Genomic DNA, 21,735 nt, shown 5'->3' on the forward strand with positions numbered 1-21,735 from the left:
CAGGGGTGCCCAATTCCGGTCCTGGAGGGCCACTGACCTGCATGTTTTAAGTTTCTCCCTGCTCTTACACACCTGATTCTAACGTTTTTTCAAACCTGTGACAAGCTTCAGCTGCTCGATAACGAGCACATCGTTAAAATCAGGTGTGTTGGAGCAGGGAGAAACTTAAAACATGCAGGTCAGTGGCCCTCCAGGACCGGAATTGGGCACCCCTGCACTAGATTATATGATTCACAAAGTACCGTCCCATTCCTCAGACTCTTCACAAATGACGATGATTGAACTGGTTGAACTACTACTACTAATGCTGGACAGGCAGCGAATGACAAGTTTAGAAATGACAGGAAATGGCCAGGAAACGCAGCAGCTTTTGCCTTTTCTTAACTGAATTTGCCTGCTCGTTACATTGTGTTCTGCAACTTCAAGTACTACGTGGGAAGAATGTTTTGCTTGTAAACAGTACAGAAATTGAGTTTTGAAATCCCAAAATCTAAGAAACTTGCCAAAGGAAACCATCCGGTATCTGATATCGATCAACACATAGGCACAGGCCAATAAAAAATATTACATTCACTTTCAATTTAAGAGGAGAAATGCTCATTAAACAGACAAGGGAAAGACTGCCAGCAATCACACACATGGTTTAGTTAGGCTCATACCAGACCGCCCCCACCTCTCATCTCCCCTGGGACGGTCTAATCTGCCCGTGAAATGGACAGAGCAACAGAACCTCAGACTGTAGAAGTTATACAGCCAAGCGTGATTAAAAGGTTTTATTCCAATAACACAGCGCGCAGTGATTCAATGCTCCCTGATGTTCAGTTTGTATCACTTCATATTTCCAGTTAACTCATAATTACAGATTCACTTTCATTGCCCTCATTGTTTTGGTAAGAGTGTGACTCAGTTTTAAAATTGTGCCTCTCTTATGTTGGAAGGAAGATCTGCTGAAGTCAGCTTCCTTCAGGCAGCTAGTTGGTCAAAATGCATGCGAGAAGAAGTACTAAAGCATGCGTATTGCATGAGATGTTTTGATTTTTTTTTTTTAAATTGATGATGAAAGAGACAAATGCAGAGCCCTGATTGTTAGCATCTGAATTCATTTCAGGCAAAGCACTCACTTTGAGGTCATCTTCTTAAAAGATACATCAAATATTCCATTAGCAAGATGTCATTACTTCACCAGATAGGAGTTACACCCATGCACTGATTTTGAAAACACTGCTTGATGAAAAGGAAGCCAAAAAATAACAAAAAAAAAAAGTCAAGAAAGATGCCACGTAACGCAGATGTTTTTTCCTTTTTATAAAGTGGGAAGAGGATTCAGATGAGTAACAGGACTGAAAATAGCAGTTTATAGCACAGCATCAGATAATACATAAAGTGTAGCCACATGGCATCTTTGCGAAAAAGCATTAAAACACTTCAAGATGTTTACCAAAACTATTTTTTAGAAACAACCCATAATAACATGCAAGGAATAATTTTGGTAAAGGACTGTACGGTGAGACGGACATCCTCAGACATATTTATATGATAAAAAATAGAGGAAATAAAGTGAAAGAACTTACTTTTGGTCTTCCCATGGCCTTCAGGACACTGCTACTTCCTGTTTATCATGTGACATGTGGAATATCCCAATTCTTTAAAGACAGGGATGTGTCAGGGTAACAGAACTGAGTGAAAACCTAAAATATGTAATTTAATGTAATGAATTTTCCAAAGAGAAAATGTATTGTATGTCTATATTGGAAATAAAGTCACAACAAGAAATATTAGGAAATAATAATAATACAGGATTGTAATCATTATATTTCATGGTGAAGTGCAGTGTTGAGCGAGGATGGGTTAAAGTCCTATTTTTTCTTGATTCAAGTTTATGGTTAAGGCGCTATATAGATACTGAGAAAGTGTCAAAATGCTCAATCCACAGAGAAATGTGCACAGCCAGAGTTTGAATAGAGGACAGCAGGAGAAGAAGAATGTGTTTTTTGAATATTAAAGCTCATAAACATGTTCTAGAAAATCAAAATACAAGTCTAAACCTTAAAAGGAGCATGATATGTCCCCTAAGGGTCTACATGATGAATCTTCAAATTGCAATAAAGTACAGGGCACTTTGCTTAATAATATATAATGTACTATACAGATATTTCATGCATATTAATACATGTAAAGTCCTGGGGACAGAAAAAGCACCGACTCAGCAGAATGTTCCACTACCTCTTTATCATTTCAGGAGTCACTTCAAAGGGGAAATTTATACTCTGGAAATACAAGTCCCAGATAGCATAATCAAGCAGTGCACGAATAAGAACATGACATACAATGCATAAGTGTTACGGGCTGACGTAGTTAATCAGCTCACATCACGCCCTGTGTAAATGTCAGAGCTCACAGAGCAAGGGGAAAGAAGATAAGGACAAAAAAAAAAAACCGTTCTGCTCTGGTTGTTCAGCTCTGGAGGCATGCCAACATTTTTCCCTTCCAGTCTGCGGCTCTGTGATTTTTTCTTCCCCACACTCCCCGCGACTGTGGGTTTAAGCATTCCTGGATGGTTTGAGACTAAACTGTGAACAGATATTACCAGCAATTAGAGAGATCTCAGTGACTCTTCCGTGCCAGAAGAGCAAATATCCACCCACTTTGTAAACAAGTCACATTGCCGGTGTTTGTAATGACCACAGAGCTGCAAGATGACAGCAGAAGAGTCAAGAAATATTCTTGTGAATATCAGAAAGGCTGTTTTAAAGTCACAGTTAAACTATAGAAGTTAGTGGCCTTGATTCAGTGATAATGCTCATTAATTTGTTTAAAGCTTGATGAGACTAGTGTATACATTTGTGTCTCATGTTGTCCACCCACCTTTTTACATACTTCAACTTTCAGTTAAGCTAATAACGTTTTCTTGCTTTTGTGTTTGCTTACAAGCTTGCAATAACATGTGTTTAAGGTGATATGTCAGCGTTGTCGTTACAGCTTTTGCTGCCACTAATTAGCCAGAAATCAGTTACGTACATCATGCGTAAAAACGTAGAAGATTATCTCTAATCCATGCCAGTTGCGTCAGAATGTAGTTTCCAAGCTCAAGCCAAGACTACTCAAGTGACCGCAGAGCTCCTCCAGAGCCACAGAAAGAAATAATCCAACTGTTTTCACAGGCTGCGTAACACTCGCCATGACTAGTTAACTGACTTTGACAAGTAAAAGTAGTTGAGTTTTACTTTAAAGTATTGCAAATTCACTTATTCTATTTGGTAAATTGATGTACATATTGTGGAGTTCAATATTTTTTGGAGGAACATGTTTTTTTCCCATCCTCTCCGACTTGAAATTGTGGCCTGTATAGCACCGTCAGTGATGAAAAGCAGTGGAGGCAGACAGCGCTGAGTGAATTTCCAGAAGGGCTCTTTCTTAAAATAACTTCCCAGGCAAGCAGGTCCTGCATACCATGTCTCTGTGTGTGCTGAACCCCGGCCTGCCCCAACCTGACCACCACCTCATCCTGCTCATACACCTTCAGGACCACCTCAGGACCATGCTTCCTCTGGTCGTGTTACAGTTTGGTGCCTTCATTCAGCCAAAACCAACAGGGAGAACTTGCACAACTTTCCGCCTTAATCACAAACCCGCCTTTGAAAAATAACAAGGAGTGAAACTTTGGCAAATTGTAAAAAACAACTGTCAGCAAAGTTGGAGAACATCACCACTGTGTGGAGGATTTTGTTTTGTAAAAGACAGAAACTAATCTAATAAAGCTCCGCCCGATCAGCTGGATGGAGCAACAACACAATCCAGATCTGAGGGCATGACTTCCCCCCAGCTTCCAGGGAGGGGTGACACAGGGGTCCACCCTGGTGATTTCCTGCACAGTCCAGACTCTTGGCCTCTCTTCGGGATTGTTGGAGGGCCGGAGGACAGATGAGGGGATGGTGATGGAGGGTGGGTGGAGGAGGATGAGGAGGTGCAATGGAGGGAGGGATGAAAGGAGGGCGGGAGGCAATATTAGACCAGCGCAGTGTTTTTCTTGGCTCTCTCTGTAGTCTGTCCCACCCTACTGGGTACACACACACACATACACACACACACACACACACACACACACACACACACACACACACACACACACACACACACACACACACACACACACACACACACACACACACACACACACACACGCAACACAGAGATTTCCATGACAATAGTGTTCCAACCAGAGGGAGTAACAAAGCAGGGTGACCACATTGCTTTTTCTCACAGAAGAGGAGAGGGTGAAGGTCTCTCACTCAGTGCTGGACCTGAGGAATCATCTGCTCCGCTGGTCAGACCACAAAACTAAATAAGCTGGGTGATGACTTCAGAGGCAAGCTGGCGTCTAGGCTGCCATCGGGGGAGGTGGCTTGCTAGTGGGGGTCTGTGGCAAGCTGAGGAATGAATTGTTCTTATTACCTCTCATTCGGTAGAGCTCATTAGTAGCTGTAGCGTTGGGTCTCAATGGGAGAAGACAGAGAAACTGTATATCATAGTTCCATAATCTTGCTCTAATATCAACTGCTAGAAACCTTCCCAAAAGAAGAGGGACTGGAGCAAACCGGAGCCGTCTTCTCATATGAACTCCAGACAATGTCTAGACCTGAAGTTGCCCTTTCATACACAGCACACAACAGGAGATTGTCTGTGTCGAATGTGTTCTCACTTACTGGAAATTCTCCGTTTGGTTTAGGGGAGGAGTGGAGCCTGTGTAGAGCACGCAGGATGCAGGGCATGACGTGGATTACACCGCAGTCACGTAGCTGTTTTTTATAATATGGTCATAAACAACAGAGTCTCGTTGTGTTCCTTGGATTTGTCTGATGATTTCGGTATAGTTCACGAATCAGACATATTCTTTGTTGTCCTTATTTAAATTATGCTTCTTCTTATCTTTTTCGTGCAAGCCACATGATAAAAACGCCATCAACACACCCATTCCCTCACCTTGAAATACACATGGGCTCAATCGGAGGTAACACAGACATTGTGCTAGAGAGCTGGCAGAGTAAAGTATAATGTCTGGTCCAACTGATTCGGATATTTGTGTTTTCATATACAGCTCAGTTGTGCAATGACTAGAACATTTCGGGGTTGTAGTGCATGTGTGAAAGGGGCATAGGGTAACCTCGACTTGAGGTATGGATGTCACACAGTACTCCCCAAGTTCTTTGCCAAGATCTGGGAACTCACTAAAACGTAATTTAGAGGAAGAAATATGAGCTGCAAAACTTTTTTGGTAGAGAAAACAAAGACGAGTGCTAAAATAATTATCCAAACTGTCTGTTGAAAGCATTTATCACAGTTTAAATGTACACACACACACACACACACACACACACACACACACACACACACACACACACACACACACACACACACACACACACACACACACACACACACACATAGACACACACACACACACGCACACACACACACACACACACTGTACAGTGGGCAACAGGTTGCCTCACACAGCCACCAAAAGCATGTACCCCTCTTCCAGCTGTCTGTGTGTGTCATTCCGACTGAAAGGCCTTTCTTTCTCCAGGGCCGACAGCAGTGACAGGCCTGTGTGTGACTCTCACCCCGGCCCCAGCCCAGCTCATTACACTGCTCTCCTGACCCCAACATATGGCCCCGGGGACCCACCTCCAACCTTCTCTGACAGCTGCATGTGACCACAGCCTGAATGTTACACGTGGTCGATATAAATCTCAGGGGATAGTTTTTTTTACCAACTAATGGAGTAACCTGCTTTTAGTTAGTAAGTAACGGTAGCAAAAACATCCCAATCTGTTGTCTTACTGGGTACAATCACATGCAAACATTTTACTGGTGACATCACACAAGTTGATGTCACCAGTTCGTGCCTTCGTGAAGGCTTTTACATTTGCAGCTCCGGGTAAAAAATCTTCTGGCCCAAAGTGACTTGTTTTACAGCAGAAACAGCTTTTTTATTGTAATAAATTTATGAATGCCAACCATACAAATTCATCCAGTGAAAAATCTAAATAATAACACATATCACAGTTACAACCCACACTTTTCCCAATAACAAGTGATCGGTGAGAATTGCAGCTTGGCCACAAGGCAGATTCATACCAACCATGTTACAAAAATGAGAACAAACGGGAACTTGTGGATAACCACATCAAGAGAAATGTTGATTGTGCGGAGGATTACATTTGACAGCACCAATCGGAGGGAGAGGTTTTATTTTCAGGTTGTGACTTTTGCACTGATGTAAGAGATGAGAGGGGAAGATGGGAACAGCATGCACCAAAACACATCCAGGCATTGGAGGTTTGTCCTTTTTGAATGGCACTTACTGCATGTGGAGAGCTGATGGAGTCCGTAGATAATGTAGCAGAGTAATCGCCAAAGCAAACAGGCATTTTTCTTCCACTGAGGCTGACCTGTAAAAGGTAAAGCCAATGTCAACACAACCCAGCTCAGACTTATATTGAAGGTTAACAAGCAAACTAATATCCTGAAGAGGCTGGAAATAATGCTGACTTAATTGCTTGATGCCTTGCTTGTAAAGTAGGTTGGGTTTTCTAGAACACTGTGGTGTGGGTCTACGGCGGTAAGTTAGTGACAGATGAGGTGAAACATCTGTCAGAGTTGGTATCTTTTTTTTTTTTGGGGGGGGGGGGGGGGGGGGGTTATTCCAAATGGATTGCCAAACAATGATATAACCTTTTGCAATTCTGACACCAATTGCTGGCTCATACATTCTCAACCAGAAATATGCAATCCTCAAACACAACTGGACAATAATAATGTTCTTCTCTGACATGTTGAGAACTACAGCAGACTTTAAAAGCAGTTTAAGGAAAGGCCAACGTCATCAAAGGTCTAATCCTTGATTTTCACAGTTAAAAAGTTTAAGCATTTTTCTTAATGGCATCTTAGGAATGGTTCCACCTCCACGCCTTGCATGTTTTCATTCCTGTTGATCTTAAGGGAGTAAAGAGGAGTCCCAAACATCCGCCAATCAGACGCTCATTTTTTTTTTCTAACCATGCAAAACACATAAAAGAGTAGTCGTGCGTTAAGAAACACATGTTGATCCAAAAGAAGAATCTGAAGCAGATCCACTGAGAGGTCTGTGGATAGAAAGGAACATCCAACTCAGATATAAAAGCACATCTGTGGGAGTGGACAGTGGGAGGTGTCCATTCAGTATCAGGAGAAGGAAATCATCTCTTCCTCAAACATTTATTCTGCGTCTCTACACAGATTTACAAGATCACAAACACATCAGTGTCAGAACATTACGTCCTTTTCCAATATGTTTTTAACTCCTCTTAATACTTTTACAAGGCATGATAACAACATAGAGTGCCATTTCCTTTTTGATACTGCTTGTTCTATGACGCTGAACTTAAATCTACAGAACATCTGTGTTGTATATTCAGATCACTAGTTTTAGAGATGATATACATTTTATTTTTTCTTTATTTAGTTTATTTTAAATTTAAGTTTAGTTTAACAACTTGACATCCACAGCACAGTGACTGCTCAGAGACCATGACATAAGCAGACACATGCGGAGGAACAGCTGTGCCAAGCAGCTTATGAAACCTGCACGATGAGCGGCTCGGAGAAGAGCAAAGGCAGACCAGCAGCAGGCCAGTGTCACCAGGAAGACAAGAGAGCAGGAAAATGAAAAAAAAGCTGTAAAAAACCCACTGAAAGCAAAGGCCATTCATTGGAAATAATGACGGATGGAGAGGACCTTGTTAAATGCTGAGGAATTACTTCAATAACTGATGGTTTCTTCAAGGGCCTGTGCTTGTGCATGTGCCTGATTTTTTAACACCACCTGGTGGTCAAAAGCACATAGAGCATCTATAAAAAGAAGACAATGAAATGTTGACAGAAAATGCAATGCTGTGTCTTTCTCTTTTATCCTGTATTGTAATACATCTCTTCTTGGCCAAGAATAGCAGCAACACATTTTCAGCAATAAACCCAAAAGGAAATGATTTGGAAGATCTAACAATGTATTGTAGTGAACAATTTCAAACTTTTTTGGCAAATACAGCAAATGCTCCCTCTCATTCTTCATCTTTCAAACTCTGGAAACATCGTGTGAGGCTGGTTAACCAACATAAGTGATTTTAAAAGGGCAGAAAAATGTATTAATACCTTGCTGTTTTTAGTATTAACTACGTTTTCATGTTTTGTTTTAAACTTCACTTTGATGCATTGCAGATAAGCCAACACTTTGCTCCCTGTACTTTGTGTCTGTGTTAGAAGACAAGCTCCTGCAGTTTGAATTATCTCCAAAGTATCTTGAATTACAGAAATCTAGGCATGAGGGCACAACAATGAGTGATAACATGTGTGATGTTTTTAACATTGCTTAATTGGACAATATTAAGAAATATCATGTAAACTACGCAATCACTATAATAAAGCCACTAACTGAAAACAATTAATGCGGTGTTTTGTTGCATGAATGTTTTTATTTCCTTTTGTGCTGGGAAACAAACTGAGAGGCATTCCCTACAGCAATTGACATCTTGTTCCACAATTTAAACATTTAAACATAACTTTGTATTATCATTATTTTTAAGGCACCTGCAGTTTACAGATTACAGTTCAATCTATGACAAAGCACATAACTTGAGTACTTGATTTGATGTGTGGGGAGTGAGAGAAATAATAAATAATGAAATATGAGGGGTGGTGATGAACTTTAATGAACTCAGAATTCATAAAGCAAAAAAACAGAAGAGTGATAGAGATGGGCACCTGTGACACCTGCACAGACACACAGACACACACACACACACACACACACACACACACACACACACACACACACACACACACACACACACACACACACACACACACACACACACACACACACACACACACACACACACACACACACACACACACACACACAGGGATACTTTGTAGTTGATCGATCTAATGAAATGTAGTTACATGTACATATACCTTTAACGCAAAACATGATATATATATATTTCAAGACGTTAATCAAGCCCAAAAATCTTACTTCAAAAACCGAATATTTACACATAAAACTGGTACGATGTGGTTGTGATATCCTGAAGGAGAAACCAATACTTTTATTGGAGCTATCTGTAAGAGATGTCACTGGAAATACAAAGTCTCTTGAAACACATCACTTCCTGAGCTCTGCGCTGTCTGTAAAATCGCTGCCTAAATTTCCTGCACTCAAAACACTACAAAAATATAAGGTCAATAGATGATGAATAATAAAAAGAAACTATTGTATATTCAGTATATGACTAACAAAGAATAAGGTGTCATCGGTATACAGATTGAAAAAAGAAATGTACAGCAAATAGTCAAACACTTTAAAAAAAAAAAAAGTAGTTGAGTCTTTCTTTTAGTGGATCATTAAAACTTATCTAAATTTCTGATCTGACTTCACTTAAATTACTTAATTCAATTCAACATTAAACAAGATAACCGAGTGACAATACAGACATCTAAAGAGTAGGTGTTTAACAGTAACGCTCTTCTTACTTTAAACACACAAAACAAGTCTAAAGAGTAAATTATATGACAGTCTGTATATTTAGCTTACATATAGAATGCTTAATACCAAAAATAGCTGTAAAGACTTAAAAACACACTCTGTCAATGTCTGCATTTTCTTCATCAATGTTACCTTAAAAGTTGAGTATTTTTATTAATTTTCTCCATCCCAGCACCAACCGTTTTTTTATGAATTCTTAATTGCAGACTTGAAAAACATCCCAGTTTGGGATGACCTCATCCCCGCCTGTCAGCCAGTGCGGATGTGTTTAAGACCAATGCTACCAAAATAACCTCCTGCCTGTGGTCTACAAACTGTGTACTATATAGTTTTGCGGTCAGTGCTGTGCCAGTCCAGTGAATATTTACAAGCACTTTAGAAGCATGCAGAAATAATAACATGTGACAGATGATGACACTACTCTGAGCTAAATTCAATCAAACCTGTGCAAGTTGTCGCAACAAGTTCGTCATTTTAAACAGTTTTCTTCTTTCATAACACAAAAGTAAAAACTACTGAAATGTTATCATGTGATGACATTAAAGTAATACTTAGACATTTTGGGAACCAAGCTTATTGGCTCTCTTACTGAGAGTTAGATGTGAAGATAGATACCACTTTAAAACTGTATCCGTCTGTTTTATATGAAGCCACAGCCAGGAGACAATTAGCTTAGCATAGCATAAAGACTGGAGACAGGCTTGGCTCTTTCCTTTCTTATTAGGTTTAGCTAAGCTAACATCTTCTAGCTGTACCCTTTTCAAAGGGGACATATTATGCTCAGGGTGGCACGGCGTTGTGGTGGTTAGCACTGTCGCCTCACAGCAAGAGGGTTCCTGGTTTGAATCTGGGCTAGGGCCCTTCTGTGGGGAGTTTGCATTTCCTCCTTGTGTCTGCGTGGGCTCCCTCCAGGTTCTCTGGCTTCCTCCCACAGTCCAAAGACATGCACGTGTTAGGTTAATTGATGACTCTAAATTGCCCGTAGGTGTGACTGTGAGTGTGAATGGTTGTCTGTATCTGTTTGTCTCTATGTGCCCTGCGATAGACTGTCGTCCTGTCCAGGGTGAACCCAGCCTCATGCCTGATGTCAACTGGGATCGGCTGCAGCCCCCTCATCCCCACGACCCGGATAGGGACAAGCGGTTAATGATGGATGGATGGATGGGTGGCTATTATGCTCATTATCAGGTTCATAACTTGTATATAAATTTCTACTATTTTTACATTTTTAACGTTAAAACCGTTTTAGCGCCTGTCTCTTTAAGCCCCCCTCTTGAAAAGGCCAGACTGCTCTGAAAGAAAGTCATGTCAAGTCGTGGGTAGAAATACTCAGATGTGGGGCAATATATTCTACTGAGCCTCCATGTGACATAGGAAGGGGAGCCAAATCTTAATGGCTTGTTGAATGTCAGGTTTTCTGATCTAGCAGCCCATGAAAAACAGACTTGGTTGCCTTATTTCACAGTTTGTGGGTTGGAAGACACACCAGAGACCCAAATGTTTGTGTACAAGCACTATAGAAAAAGCCTTTTTTGATATATACCCTTAAACATATGTTAGAGAGGTATCAATCTTCTCATCTAACTCTCAGAGAAAAAACAGTGAATTCACATATTTTCCAAAACGTTGTGCTATTCTTTTAAACTGAATTTAGCCCTGAGAAACACAGTATAATGGTACCTTAAAAAACAACGAGAAATAAAGAGGAAACACAAAAAGGCAGTTGTTCATCTTCTCGATAATAGAGCATATATTTACCTCATCATCTATGTACAAGGCTTATCAATTATCCTGATGAACCAAAAACTAAAATCAAACCATCACAAAGAATTTAAATCACCTATCCACTCAAATTAATAATATTGGCCAATGATATCATATGGAATACAATGACAGAGCACACCCAAGATACTTCGTTGCAAACACATGGCATGTTTATGTCTTCATTTGTGCCCTTTGACAAAGAGGAATGATAAAACTAAAATAAATAGACACGGCATGAGCCTCCTTAAGAAACTGCCTCATTCTTTGCCAATAAGTATTCAGTGTTTCATTGCCTGAGAATTTTTCCACAGTTATGTTGAGCTAAGTAAATAACCAATGGTGTCAAAAATATGTTTTCATTTAAACTGGTGTGGCAAGAGGTCTTTAATACTGAGAGGAATGATTTTTGGAGACTTCCAAACACTTGAGGATCCACCTCCTTCTGTGTCTTATCGCAAAAGTGTCTCAGACCCAGTACTGGTTCTTTTTTAAGGCCGGGTCCGTTGTCCGACAGTGCTGCAACAACTCTGGGTCTGCATCTTTGGAGTCCATGTTGGACATGGGGATGTTATTGGCGGGATCAGTTTTGCGAAAGGTTTCTGCGCTGGCCACCTCTCCGTTTTTAGGCTTGGACGCTGCTGTCTGGACATCATGCTTGCCTGTCTTGTTTTTACGGATCAGGTAGTAGGCCAAGATGGCTGCCATCAACAAGAGGAGAAGGATAACCAGGATCGGGATGAGAATAGACCAGAAGTTGCTGCGCCGGGAAACATGTGGTTTCCCGTGGGAATTAGAGCCAGAAGATGCTGTGGTGGTGGCATCGTTGATAGTCCAGTCCCCGTTGCCCCTCCAGCGGGGACTAACTGGAGTGGAACGAGGGGCCCCAGCCACACCAGGGAGGTCATTATTGTCCTTCGATGGGGCTTCTGATGGAATCCTCAACAGAGTGGCAGGGTAGACCCCAGTGGCATTGTAGGGGCCCGTCTGGAAGGAAAGCACACATTCTGCAGGAGGAACTCCATGTGCTTTGAGCAGGAAACGGGCCTCATCCTGACTGACACTACCTTGTGATCCGGAAGCGCTATTTAGGATTTCCATAGCTACACGACCCTCATCCAGCTCCTTCTGGCTGAATGTGTCCACTGGTTGACCTGCACCAGGACCTCCAGACCTCACAAATCGAGCCCCCCGGGGCTGCTGGATGACAGTGAACGTGGGAGAGGTTCTGGTCTTATTTGCCAGGGGAGTTGCATCCAGAAGCTTCCTATCCAATTGGACAAGGGCACCTTGGGGTAAGAGAGGATCCTGAGCGATGTTGGCCAAAGGCTGGACAGTGATGTTTAGGACAGAGGAGACATTAGCAGCCCTGCTACGAGCTACAAAGGCAACACTGTCTCGAGGTGAAGTGGACTTAATAAAACGGACACTGACTCTGCCTTCTTTGATCTGTTTCTGGGTGAAGGCGGATGTGGGCTGCCGGTCTACCATTACAGCTGCATACTTAGGAGCACTTGTGAGCTTGTAAAGGATGTCCTCCTCAACAGGGCCCCCTGTTGTTGCCTTCAACATCTCCTCAGTCACCAGGGTCTCATCATCCCCTTGCTTCACCTTGATCTCAGGGGCTTTGTCAAGAAACAGGGTGCGAGCTAGGACGCCAATGTGGAGCGTGTGTGGCTCTGTTTGGTGTTCTCCATCTGAAACGATGAATTCCATAAAGCCACCGGCAAGGCTGCCATCGCTGAAGAAGCCCACCTGCCCGCGGTTGACCATCTCCTGTGTGAACTCAGAGATGGGGTCCATTGTGAGTGAGTCAACTAGTCGACCATTGCTTGGGGCTTTGGTCACTTTGAAGTTCACCTCATCTGGTGGACTGTCCTCATCTTGAGTGTTAAGATGCTTCTGGGTCAAAATGATCATGGAGCCTTGAAGGACCTCCAAGAGAATGTCTATTGTGACTAGTTCAGGAGAGTCAGAGCCACGCCGTTTGATTGAGATGTTAAATATCTCCTCCAGGACCACGGATTCAGCAGGTGAAGCCACAGCCTGACCTTCAGACTTAAGACGAGCTCTAAAAGAGAAGCTGTCAAATGAAGCCCCTGAGTCATCATGGAGATACTCCAGCTTTCCTTGAGCTACATCTTCCTGCATGAAGGATGGGGCATTACGGGGCAGGTCCTGACCACCCAGGGTGATACGACCATAGTCAGGGAAACGCTTAATCTCGAATATCACATCTCCATCGCCTTCAGGTAGAATAGCCAGAAGGTTGGAGGCGTCAAGAATGGAGTTGTCAATGGCTTTCCTCTGGCCTTGCACGATTTCCAAACCTGAGCGGAAACAATAAAAACAGAAATTGTGTAGGTTATCAAATACTTTCTATCCAGTTTTGGCTGTCTCCTGTTAATAATTAACTATGCCCCACAGTGCATTTGTATGAACATGAGGAAAGACAGAGCAGCTTGTTGTTTTGGCAATAGAAGCAGAGGTGATAAATCAATTTAAGATTTTGGGCTATTCAGGCATAAAAATATATGTCATAATACCAAAGTTGTTCTAAAACTTTTTAAAAAATGAATTAAAGATGCATTTTCCCAACATAACGGCAAATTAATCAGAATTGTACATTGATGTGAATTTGACAAGAATAGACATGTTTTACCATGGAATGACATTTCAGACAATTTTAGTATTATTATAATAAGTCACTGCATTGTGACTGCTACTGTAGGTGTAAAGCCCCAGTAGTCTTTCCTTTTTCAATGTCAACAAACTTTAAAATCAAATCAAGTTTCCATTGAAATTTTTTGAGAGCGGATTTGTTTTTAAATCTTTTTTGATAATGTTACACATGCCTTAAGGAAAACAATATTTAACAAAGTTAAATCTCTTGAAAACAATGAAACCAAGAAAAATACACTTACTTAAAATTTGTATTTGTAATTTTCATTAAAAACATACGTATTGAATTAAAGTATATTGTTATAGTTGATCAATGTGTAGTCGAGCCAGTCAATCAGTGTTTCCCACTTGGATGAAGGCCCCAAACAAACTTTTTAGGGTTAAAATACATACAACTACACAAATCTAAAGTGATACTCCACCCAAGTTGTATTTTATCAGGGTAACAGGGTGTTGATGCAAAAGAGGGCATGTGCTTAGCCAGTCTAAACTGTATGAATAAAAGTTAAATAAATAAATAAACACACATCTGACTATTTAAATAAACCACGGCTGCAGCTGGTGAAAACAATTCCAGCCCATTGTAAATCTAGTGCTATTATTTTAGGTGGAGTCCTCAAATGGGGCTTTACAGGCTTAGCCACTCATCACTGCATCTCAACATCTGCAGAAATCTTCATACTGTAACTACTGTTGTGCTAAATTAGTGATAGAGTGGTCATTAGATTATACCTTTGTTCTTCCAGAGCTGTGAGGAGATGTTGCTGTGAGCAGCATAGTAAGAGATGGTGATGGGCAGGATGTGACGGACGTCCGGGGCTGGTTGAGATGACAGAGTAAGATCTATGGAGTCCCTCACCACCCAAAAAGGCTCCTCGGGTATCTGGTGCTCATAGTAGACCACTCCTGACTCCAGCTGTGTCAGATAGAAGAAAATCAGAAGGTGATGAGCTGTTCAAAACTTTAATTTAAGCAATTTGCACTGAAAACGGTCTTGAATAAGACGATCTATATGGAGACCGTTAAGTTAATTATATCCTGGCATGTGTGTCTGAATATGAGCTTAAGTTTTGACCTTTCTTTTACAGTAACTCGAGGGATTTTGAAGACAAAGACATTTCAGTTTGCTAAAATACTTTAAGGCTCTTTTTCCTTCTGAGCTTTGTAAGCACCACAGTGAAATGAGAGCTCAAATGGCTGCAGCAGTGGTTTGGCTCAGCCGTACTGGGATCCGGGTTTGGGAACTGGAATGTGATGGCCTGTGTTCGCTCTCACTGAGGTCACTGTGTCCTGAACTCAACTCTTCTCTTACACACACATACACATACAAGCAAGCAAGAGTGTATCCATGCATACTCCACACACAGACACACAAACACAAATATATGCTAAATACCTCAAATAATCAAATCGTGTTTTCGGCTCGACGTGGTGTTAGGTTTTCTGTCACACTCTAAACAGAGCAGTTTGCAAAGAAATGATTTGCTCTCATGCTCATCCAAGCGCGGTCAAATGTCAGGAATGGAAATCAAACCGAGATGAGGGTGAGAACAGACTGCCACCATGGCAGACAAACACTGGGTCTATGTGCGGTGGTACTACATAAATAAAGTTGTGTGTGCCTCATAATTCAAAGCTAAATCCAGTAACTGTTATCATCAGTAATGTTCTGATAAATACATCTTTTTTTAAAACATGCCTGTCTGCTTTAGGCTACCGACAATTAAATCCCTATAAATGACCTTGAAATCTCCTCATTTGTTCAGCAGAACTAAGTCTATTTAACTCCTGCCCAACTCTGTCTACTATACAGAGGAGCTTTGGCAGAGACATTTATATAAAAATGACACAATCAAATGCAAGAGTGCAGTGACACAGTGTTAACATACAATTAAAAACTCAAAAACGTATTAACTTATTAGCATGAATGCTCATGCTAATGGTGACCCAAACATCACAATAGCACAAAGTCAGATTCAATGAGGCCCCCTGCTGGAGAAGAACATGATGCTGCTCCATATTACACAAATGTACAAAATGGACTGCAGTTATAGGAATAAATAAATAAATACAATTCATGTCAATACAAAAATAAATATAGAAATGCGGAAATAAATGAATGCATAAATAAGAAAAAATATTCAAAGGATAAATGAAGACTGGAATAAATAAATGTTGCAAATAAATATACGTATACAGTCTGATACTTCTGCATGGATTGATTTATTTTATTTATTATTTTTAATGTATTTATTTATACATTTCTTCATTCATTCATTTATTTGCTTGCTTATTTCTTTATTGTAGATAGAAATACATTTTTAGTGATCTCTGAAAAGGGAAAACACTTTGTTTAGTATGTGATTTACGTGAGATTGAAGAAGGTGAGGACATTATAGAACAAACACTATCTTATGGCTGATTTTGGACTAGAGACTATAAAGTTTATTAATTCTGGGTAAAATATACAAAATAACAGTATCATTGTTACACAGACTTTTAAAAACTCTTCAGGCGAGTATTTAAATGACTTGATATCCACCTCTGGGAGAGCGATGATATATGTAGAAGCAACCATTTGTGTTAAAAGGAGCATTAGCGGTGTTTTTATGCATGAAAGTGGCATAATGTCTTCTTATATGTCTGTCTGAGGGTCTATGCAGCAGACGACTGGAGTGCCTTTAACAGCTACGACTGCACACAAACCTGTTAATAGGGATGTTAAATCTGGTTTTATTTGAAAAGAAGAAAATGACTAATAGTGCCCCCTTAATGCAAGTGATCATTAAAAGTTTTATATTTCTCCCTTTAATGTGTTTTATTCTTATAATTTTTACTGTTACTCATAATTTTATTATCATCATAAAAGGGAAAATGTTGAGCATTCATTTTAAGAAGGGAGGCAATGTTAGATAAATGTCTCCTAAGAGAAATACATCCAAGAAATACACACATTTAGAGTCATACACAGGAAAAGTTATTACCTGTGTCTGTGAGAAGCGGGTAATTTCCTCATACTGATTTCTGTCATTGGCCAGGATGAGTCTTCCCAAACGAGGTGGGCGGATAAGAGAGTAGCTTATCTCATTCCCATCCTCATTGGTTACAGCCCCCAGATTGGCACTCGTTATAGACTGTCTTGTTCCTGTGAAAACACACACACACACACACACACACACACACACACACACACACACACACACACACACACACACACACACACACACACACACACACACACACACACACACACACACACACACACACACACACACACACACACACACACACACACACACACACACACACACACACACACAGTCCTCTGAGTGCTGTGGAAAACGGCCACTTGAAAGTGCAGTTGAGCTTGTAAAATTAAGAAGACTCTGGCATTGCCTTGTCGAGTTTCACTGCAAAATGTGACATGTCTTCCTCTGTCATAACGGTAAAGTTTATTATGAATGAAGCCAAGGTTATTGTCGGTACCTGATGCTCATGAAATAGTTTCAAACACAACAACTTCCCTTCCTCTCAAGTGTAGGCAGGAAATGAAGAGTAAGCTTAAAGAAGAGATGTTACTTTTGTAGGATACAAAAAGATCTTGAGAATGAAATGAAACAGGCTGTTCTCATTCACAGTTCGTATGATATGGCACAAAAATGTTTGTGTATTCAACGTATTTATTTTGTGTGTATTGTACATATTTATAACTAGAATTGAATGCACTGTGTATTCCACACACTTATTTCGTGTATATTTCATGTATTAAAATGAGGTAATGCCTAACTGTCATCTTTTGTCATGGAAGGTCAGTTTTCTCTCCTAAAATCCTTTTTTAACAAAACTTAACCACGATGATCCACTTCTGATCACTGTTTCCAGCATTAAATAAAATGTCCTATTTCGTAAGATATCATACTCATTTTTGTGCGTCACTCTTCGTTTTCATTATTATGCCGATATCCTACAAACGTGTTGATCACATGTCATAATTAAAATACACCCTTGTTGAATTCAATCCACTCAGGGGTTTTGCAGCCACAAGCTTCCTTGGTCCATTATGGCAAGTAGCTTATAGTGGACAAATGAGAATATTCACAGGCTTATGAGTGGCCTGGTTTTTTCCTGTGTTTAAAGGCGATTTTCTGACACACTTGTCTGAGAGCAACCACAACGCAACCTCATCTTTCGATGGACTGGTAACTAACTGCAATTGGGCATTATTAAATGTTATGAGACTTTATGAACATCTAAGCACAGAACTGTAACTTTGTCACGACTGATGTTTTAATGATGATTATGGTGTGATAGTGTTGATTCAGTTATTAATAGTAAGCGATTCCTATTAACAAAAAGTAAAATACTGTCATCTGCACACCAAATATTCAATTGCCGCATTTAAAAAAAAACAAAACAAACATTGGAAAAGCTGTACATCATCTCTAATTTCCTTTGTCGACCATGTTTTGTATGTCTGACAAAGATACAAAAAAGAAAAATACAACAGTTTAAAAAATAACAGTCACTATACTGCTGCAATGACTGTGTTGAAAGCATGAGCACACTGATACTCATCAGTGTGGTAATCCTTCCATTACTGCTGTTTTCAGAGCTTGAAATCTAAAGGATTTCACATCTTACCTGGAAATACCATAAGTTCCTCCTGGGTTACCATGGTGATGGTGAGAGGCCTTGCTGTGACAACAAATTGGTAGAGAGGAGATGTGTGCTCTCCATCTGTCACTGTGAAACTGAAACCACCAGACTCCTCCCCTGGAAGAATAGAAGAGTTTACATGTGGCTTACTGGTCATACTGGTCTTTCCTCTTAAAATACAATATAATTTAAAACATGCTATATATTTGTAGCCTTGATGAAAATTACACTTTTATTTGGCTCAACACAGGGACAACTAAAGATTACTTAAAGTACTATTTATACCGTCTCATGACTGCCTCCTCTCACTCCTAATCAATTAATCAAATACAGCAGCGTGGTCAATATGAGACACATCGGGTCTTGACCGCGGCACTGTCAGATGATGAAAGTCTTAGTAGGGAGGAGTGTCACTACCAAATCTGAATCAGAAACTCAATCCGTTTTAACTTGTCCCCTAACTATTCAATGCCTAACTTCAACCATCTACATGCGTAGAACAGATTGTGTTCCGCAGCCACCAGGTCGGGGTGGATGGACATGTCAATGATACACATGGTATTCACCAACTAACATCACATACGTAAGTTATGTAAAGAACGTGTTTATTATAACTCACACCACGATCTGTTCCTCAATCTAACCAAGTAATTTTGTTGCCTAAACCTAAACATATCCTGTACGTTGAAAAATACTCCAAAGGGGTTCCCAGAGTTTTAAAAATGTGATGCTAAGGGGTCCTGACCAAGCTCCTGATTTGACGGGTTGAGAGTGAGAATGAATGTATCGGTTATGACACAAAATCTCTCTAGGGGGCTAATAGGGTCGTCAATACCATTGACATACTGATTACTTTGCCAGGTATTCAGATTTCTGCTTCGATACAGACACTAGATAGGTGTAGATACGTTTAAAAAATGCCGTCATATTACCAGCAGTCAAAGAAAGAGGATAATAGTGGTCATAGATGGCCTCACCCTCGTGAATGAAGATGACTTCTCCTTTGTTTACGTGAGCCTGTGTGAAATTTAGGATGCCCTCCTCGGGCGCCTCTTTCAACGCCACCATCCCATTGGTCGGCACCTCGACGTGGTAAACCAGTTCCTCTGCATGGGTGTCGGCGTCGTCAGTGTTCAGCATGCTGGAGGTGATATCAGCTTCCTCTCCAGAAAGAACCTGTGAAATATCAAAGACAGAGAGAGAGAGAGATGAAAAGAGATGAAAAGAAACCAAGGATTACCGAGTCTAAGTTATGTTTGCAGGAGGAAACTCAAGGGGTCAGGAGTTTATTTGAAAATAGAGATTGCTCTATAAAAAGACAATGAGGTGCTGAGTAACAAAGCAGTTCCCAAAGAAACAGAAACTAATAAACCAATCAAAAGGAACAAAAGAAATCAACAAATGAAGAAATAAAAATGGAAATAAGTACAATGCTGTCCTACAAACAGCCACCTCCACAGAAAGAATTTAGAAGGTTAATTCTTTTTCTGTGGCAGTCTAGATGCTCCTGTTATCAGAAGATGGAGGACAGCAGCACAGGCTGAATGACTCTGCCTGGGTGGACGGGGATTTAATAGACTTCTAATGGTTGGCTGGCTGAAAGGAGCATTAATTGAAAGAAATGGGCCAGATCCCCAGGAAGACATTCTTAAATAGCTTGAATCAGTCCGGAGAGTGAGCTGAGGGTGCTCTGCAGTAAGAGGCACGTATCGATCTCAAAAGCCATTCGCCCTCTGATACCTCCCTAACCCCCCCTTTCTCAAGACACAGGATGATAAGCAAGAAGCCTTCCAGTAGGACAGAGAGGAAGAGGAGAAGCCTCAGCTGTGGATATTAAAGCTAAAGGTGTCAGTTATATTTAGAAGTAAATTTATGCTATGTGGGTTGTATAAGCACATATCATCGGCATATAAAACATCAAGAGTTGTACTTTAATGACTTTCAAAGACATTGAGAGTGACCATGTGAAGTTCATTTGTGGTTTGCATGTGTAAAGAGAGAAAGAAACAACAGATAAAGCATGAAAGCAAGAGGTTTTAATTTAAAACCACACCTATTTGACAGCCATGTTGCATTTTGGTCTACTGAGGACCCATTGAGAAAAAAGAAACACCTCAGCCTCATCTGGGTAGGATTTCTCTACAGATCAATGCTGCTGCAAGAGTTAGGCTGTTACTTTAAATTGGAAAAAGGTTTGCTGCTATTTTTTTTACTGAGGATGTCACAATGTCTACATATTTAGAAATGCACTCCCAAATAATACAAGCGAGTCAGAAAAGGCATTTGGTACATTAACTACAGCTGTTTTCTACGGTGATTAAGTGCTTTTGGGGAGCACTTTCTTTTTTAATTTACTGTGATAGCAGCAAAAATACAGAATTAAGTATTTAAGTTCACATTGTAGGCCATGTAATCCAAGTATAGATACCATCGAATCACTCAATACAATACAAACCATGAATCAGACAAAGACAGAGAGGCTCCAGCTGTGCAAAGTGGCTCTGTCAGGGTGTACTTTTGCATAGTTGTGTTTGGGCTAAATGCTAATGGCAGCATACTAACATGCTTATAATGACAATGCTAACAAGCTGATGTTTAGCATGTTTAAGCAGGTATAATGTTTATTGTTATTGTTTCATGTCCACCTTAGTTTAGTGTGTTAGCATGCAAATTTGCAGAAAGCTGAGGATGATGGGAATGTCATTAGTTTTGCAGGTATTTGGACATAAAAGAAAATATAATTTTGACCAGATGATGGAAGACGTTCTCAAGGGGACATACTTAATTTCATGGCAGTTCAGCAAATATTTGTTTAGATATCTATCAAAAAAATGTTAATCTCATGATGACACAGGAAAAGTCAGGGGATATTGTTGACACACTTTCAAAGTGAGTTCAATCCTCTGAGAATTTATTCTTTATTTTCTGGAGTTGTTGTGAAACCAACACAATCGCTTGTCTCTTTCAGTCCTCTGTGCCATGCCAACAAATGTGTTGTGAAGTTTAGGCCTATAATTTAGTTGCCTTGCAGTCCACTTAACATCCCATTC

At 40.4% G+C, this 21,735-nt stretch overlaps 1 protein-coding gene across 1 annotated transcript in view; it reads right to left on the minus strand.

Moving 5' to 3' along the window:
* Positions 1 to 8,507: 8,507 nt before the first annotated feature.
* The window catches only part of cspg4 (chondroitin sulfate proteoglycan 4), a 70,945-nt gene continuing 57,717 nt past the window's right edge, over positions 8,508 to 21,735 (minus strand). Inside the window, exons 7-11 of the mRNA XM_083916906.1 lie at positions 19,663 to 19,861; positions 18,671 to 18,802; positions 17,014 to 17,174; positions 14,762 to 14,945; positions 8,508 to 13,677 (exon numbers count right to left, since the gene is read on the minus strand). Coding sequence (XP_083773032.1) covers positions 11,816 to 13,677; positions 14,762 to 14,945; positions 17,014 to 17,174; positions 18,671 to 18,802; positions 19,663 to 19,861 — 2,538 coding nt within the window. The 3' untranslated portion in view covers positions 8,508 to 11,815. The remainder of the gene's footprint in view (positions 13,678 to 14,761; positions 14,946 to 17,013; positions 17,175 to 18,670; positions 18,803 to 19,662; positions 19,862 to 21,735) is intronic.

Source organism: Echiichthys vipera (assembly GCF_963691815.1).
Source record: "Echiichthys vipera genome assembly, chromosome: 7".
NCBI classification, from domain to species: domain Eukaryota; kingdom Metazoa; phylum Chordata; class Actinopteri; order Perciformes; family Trachinidae; genus Echiichthys; species Echiichthys vipera.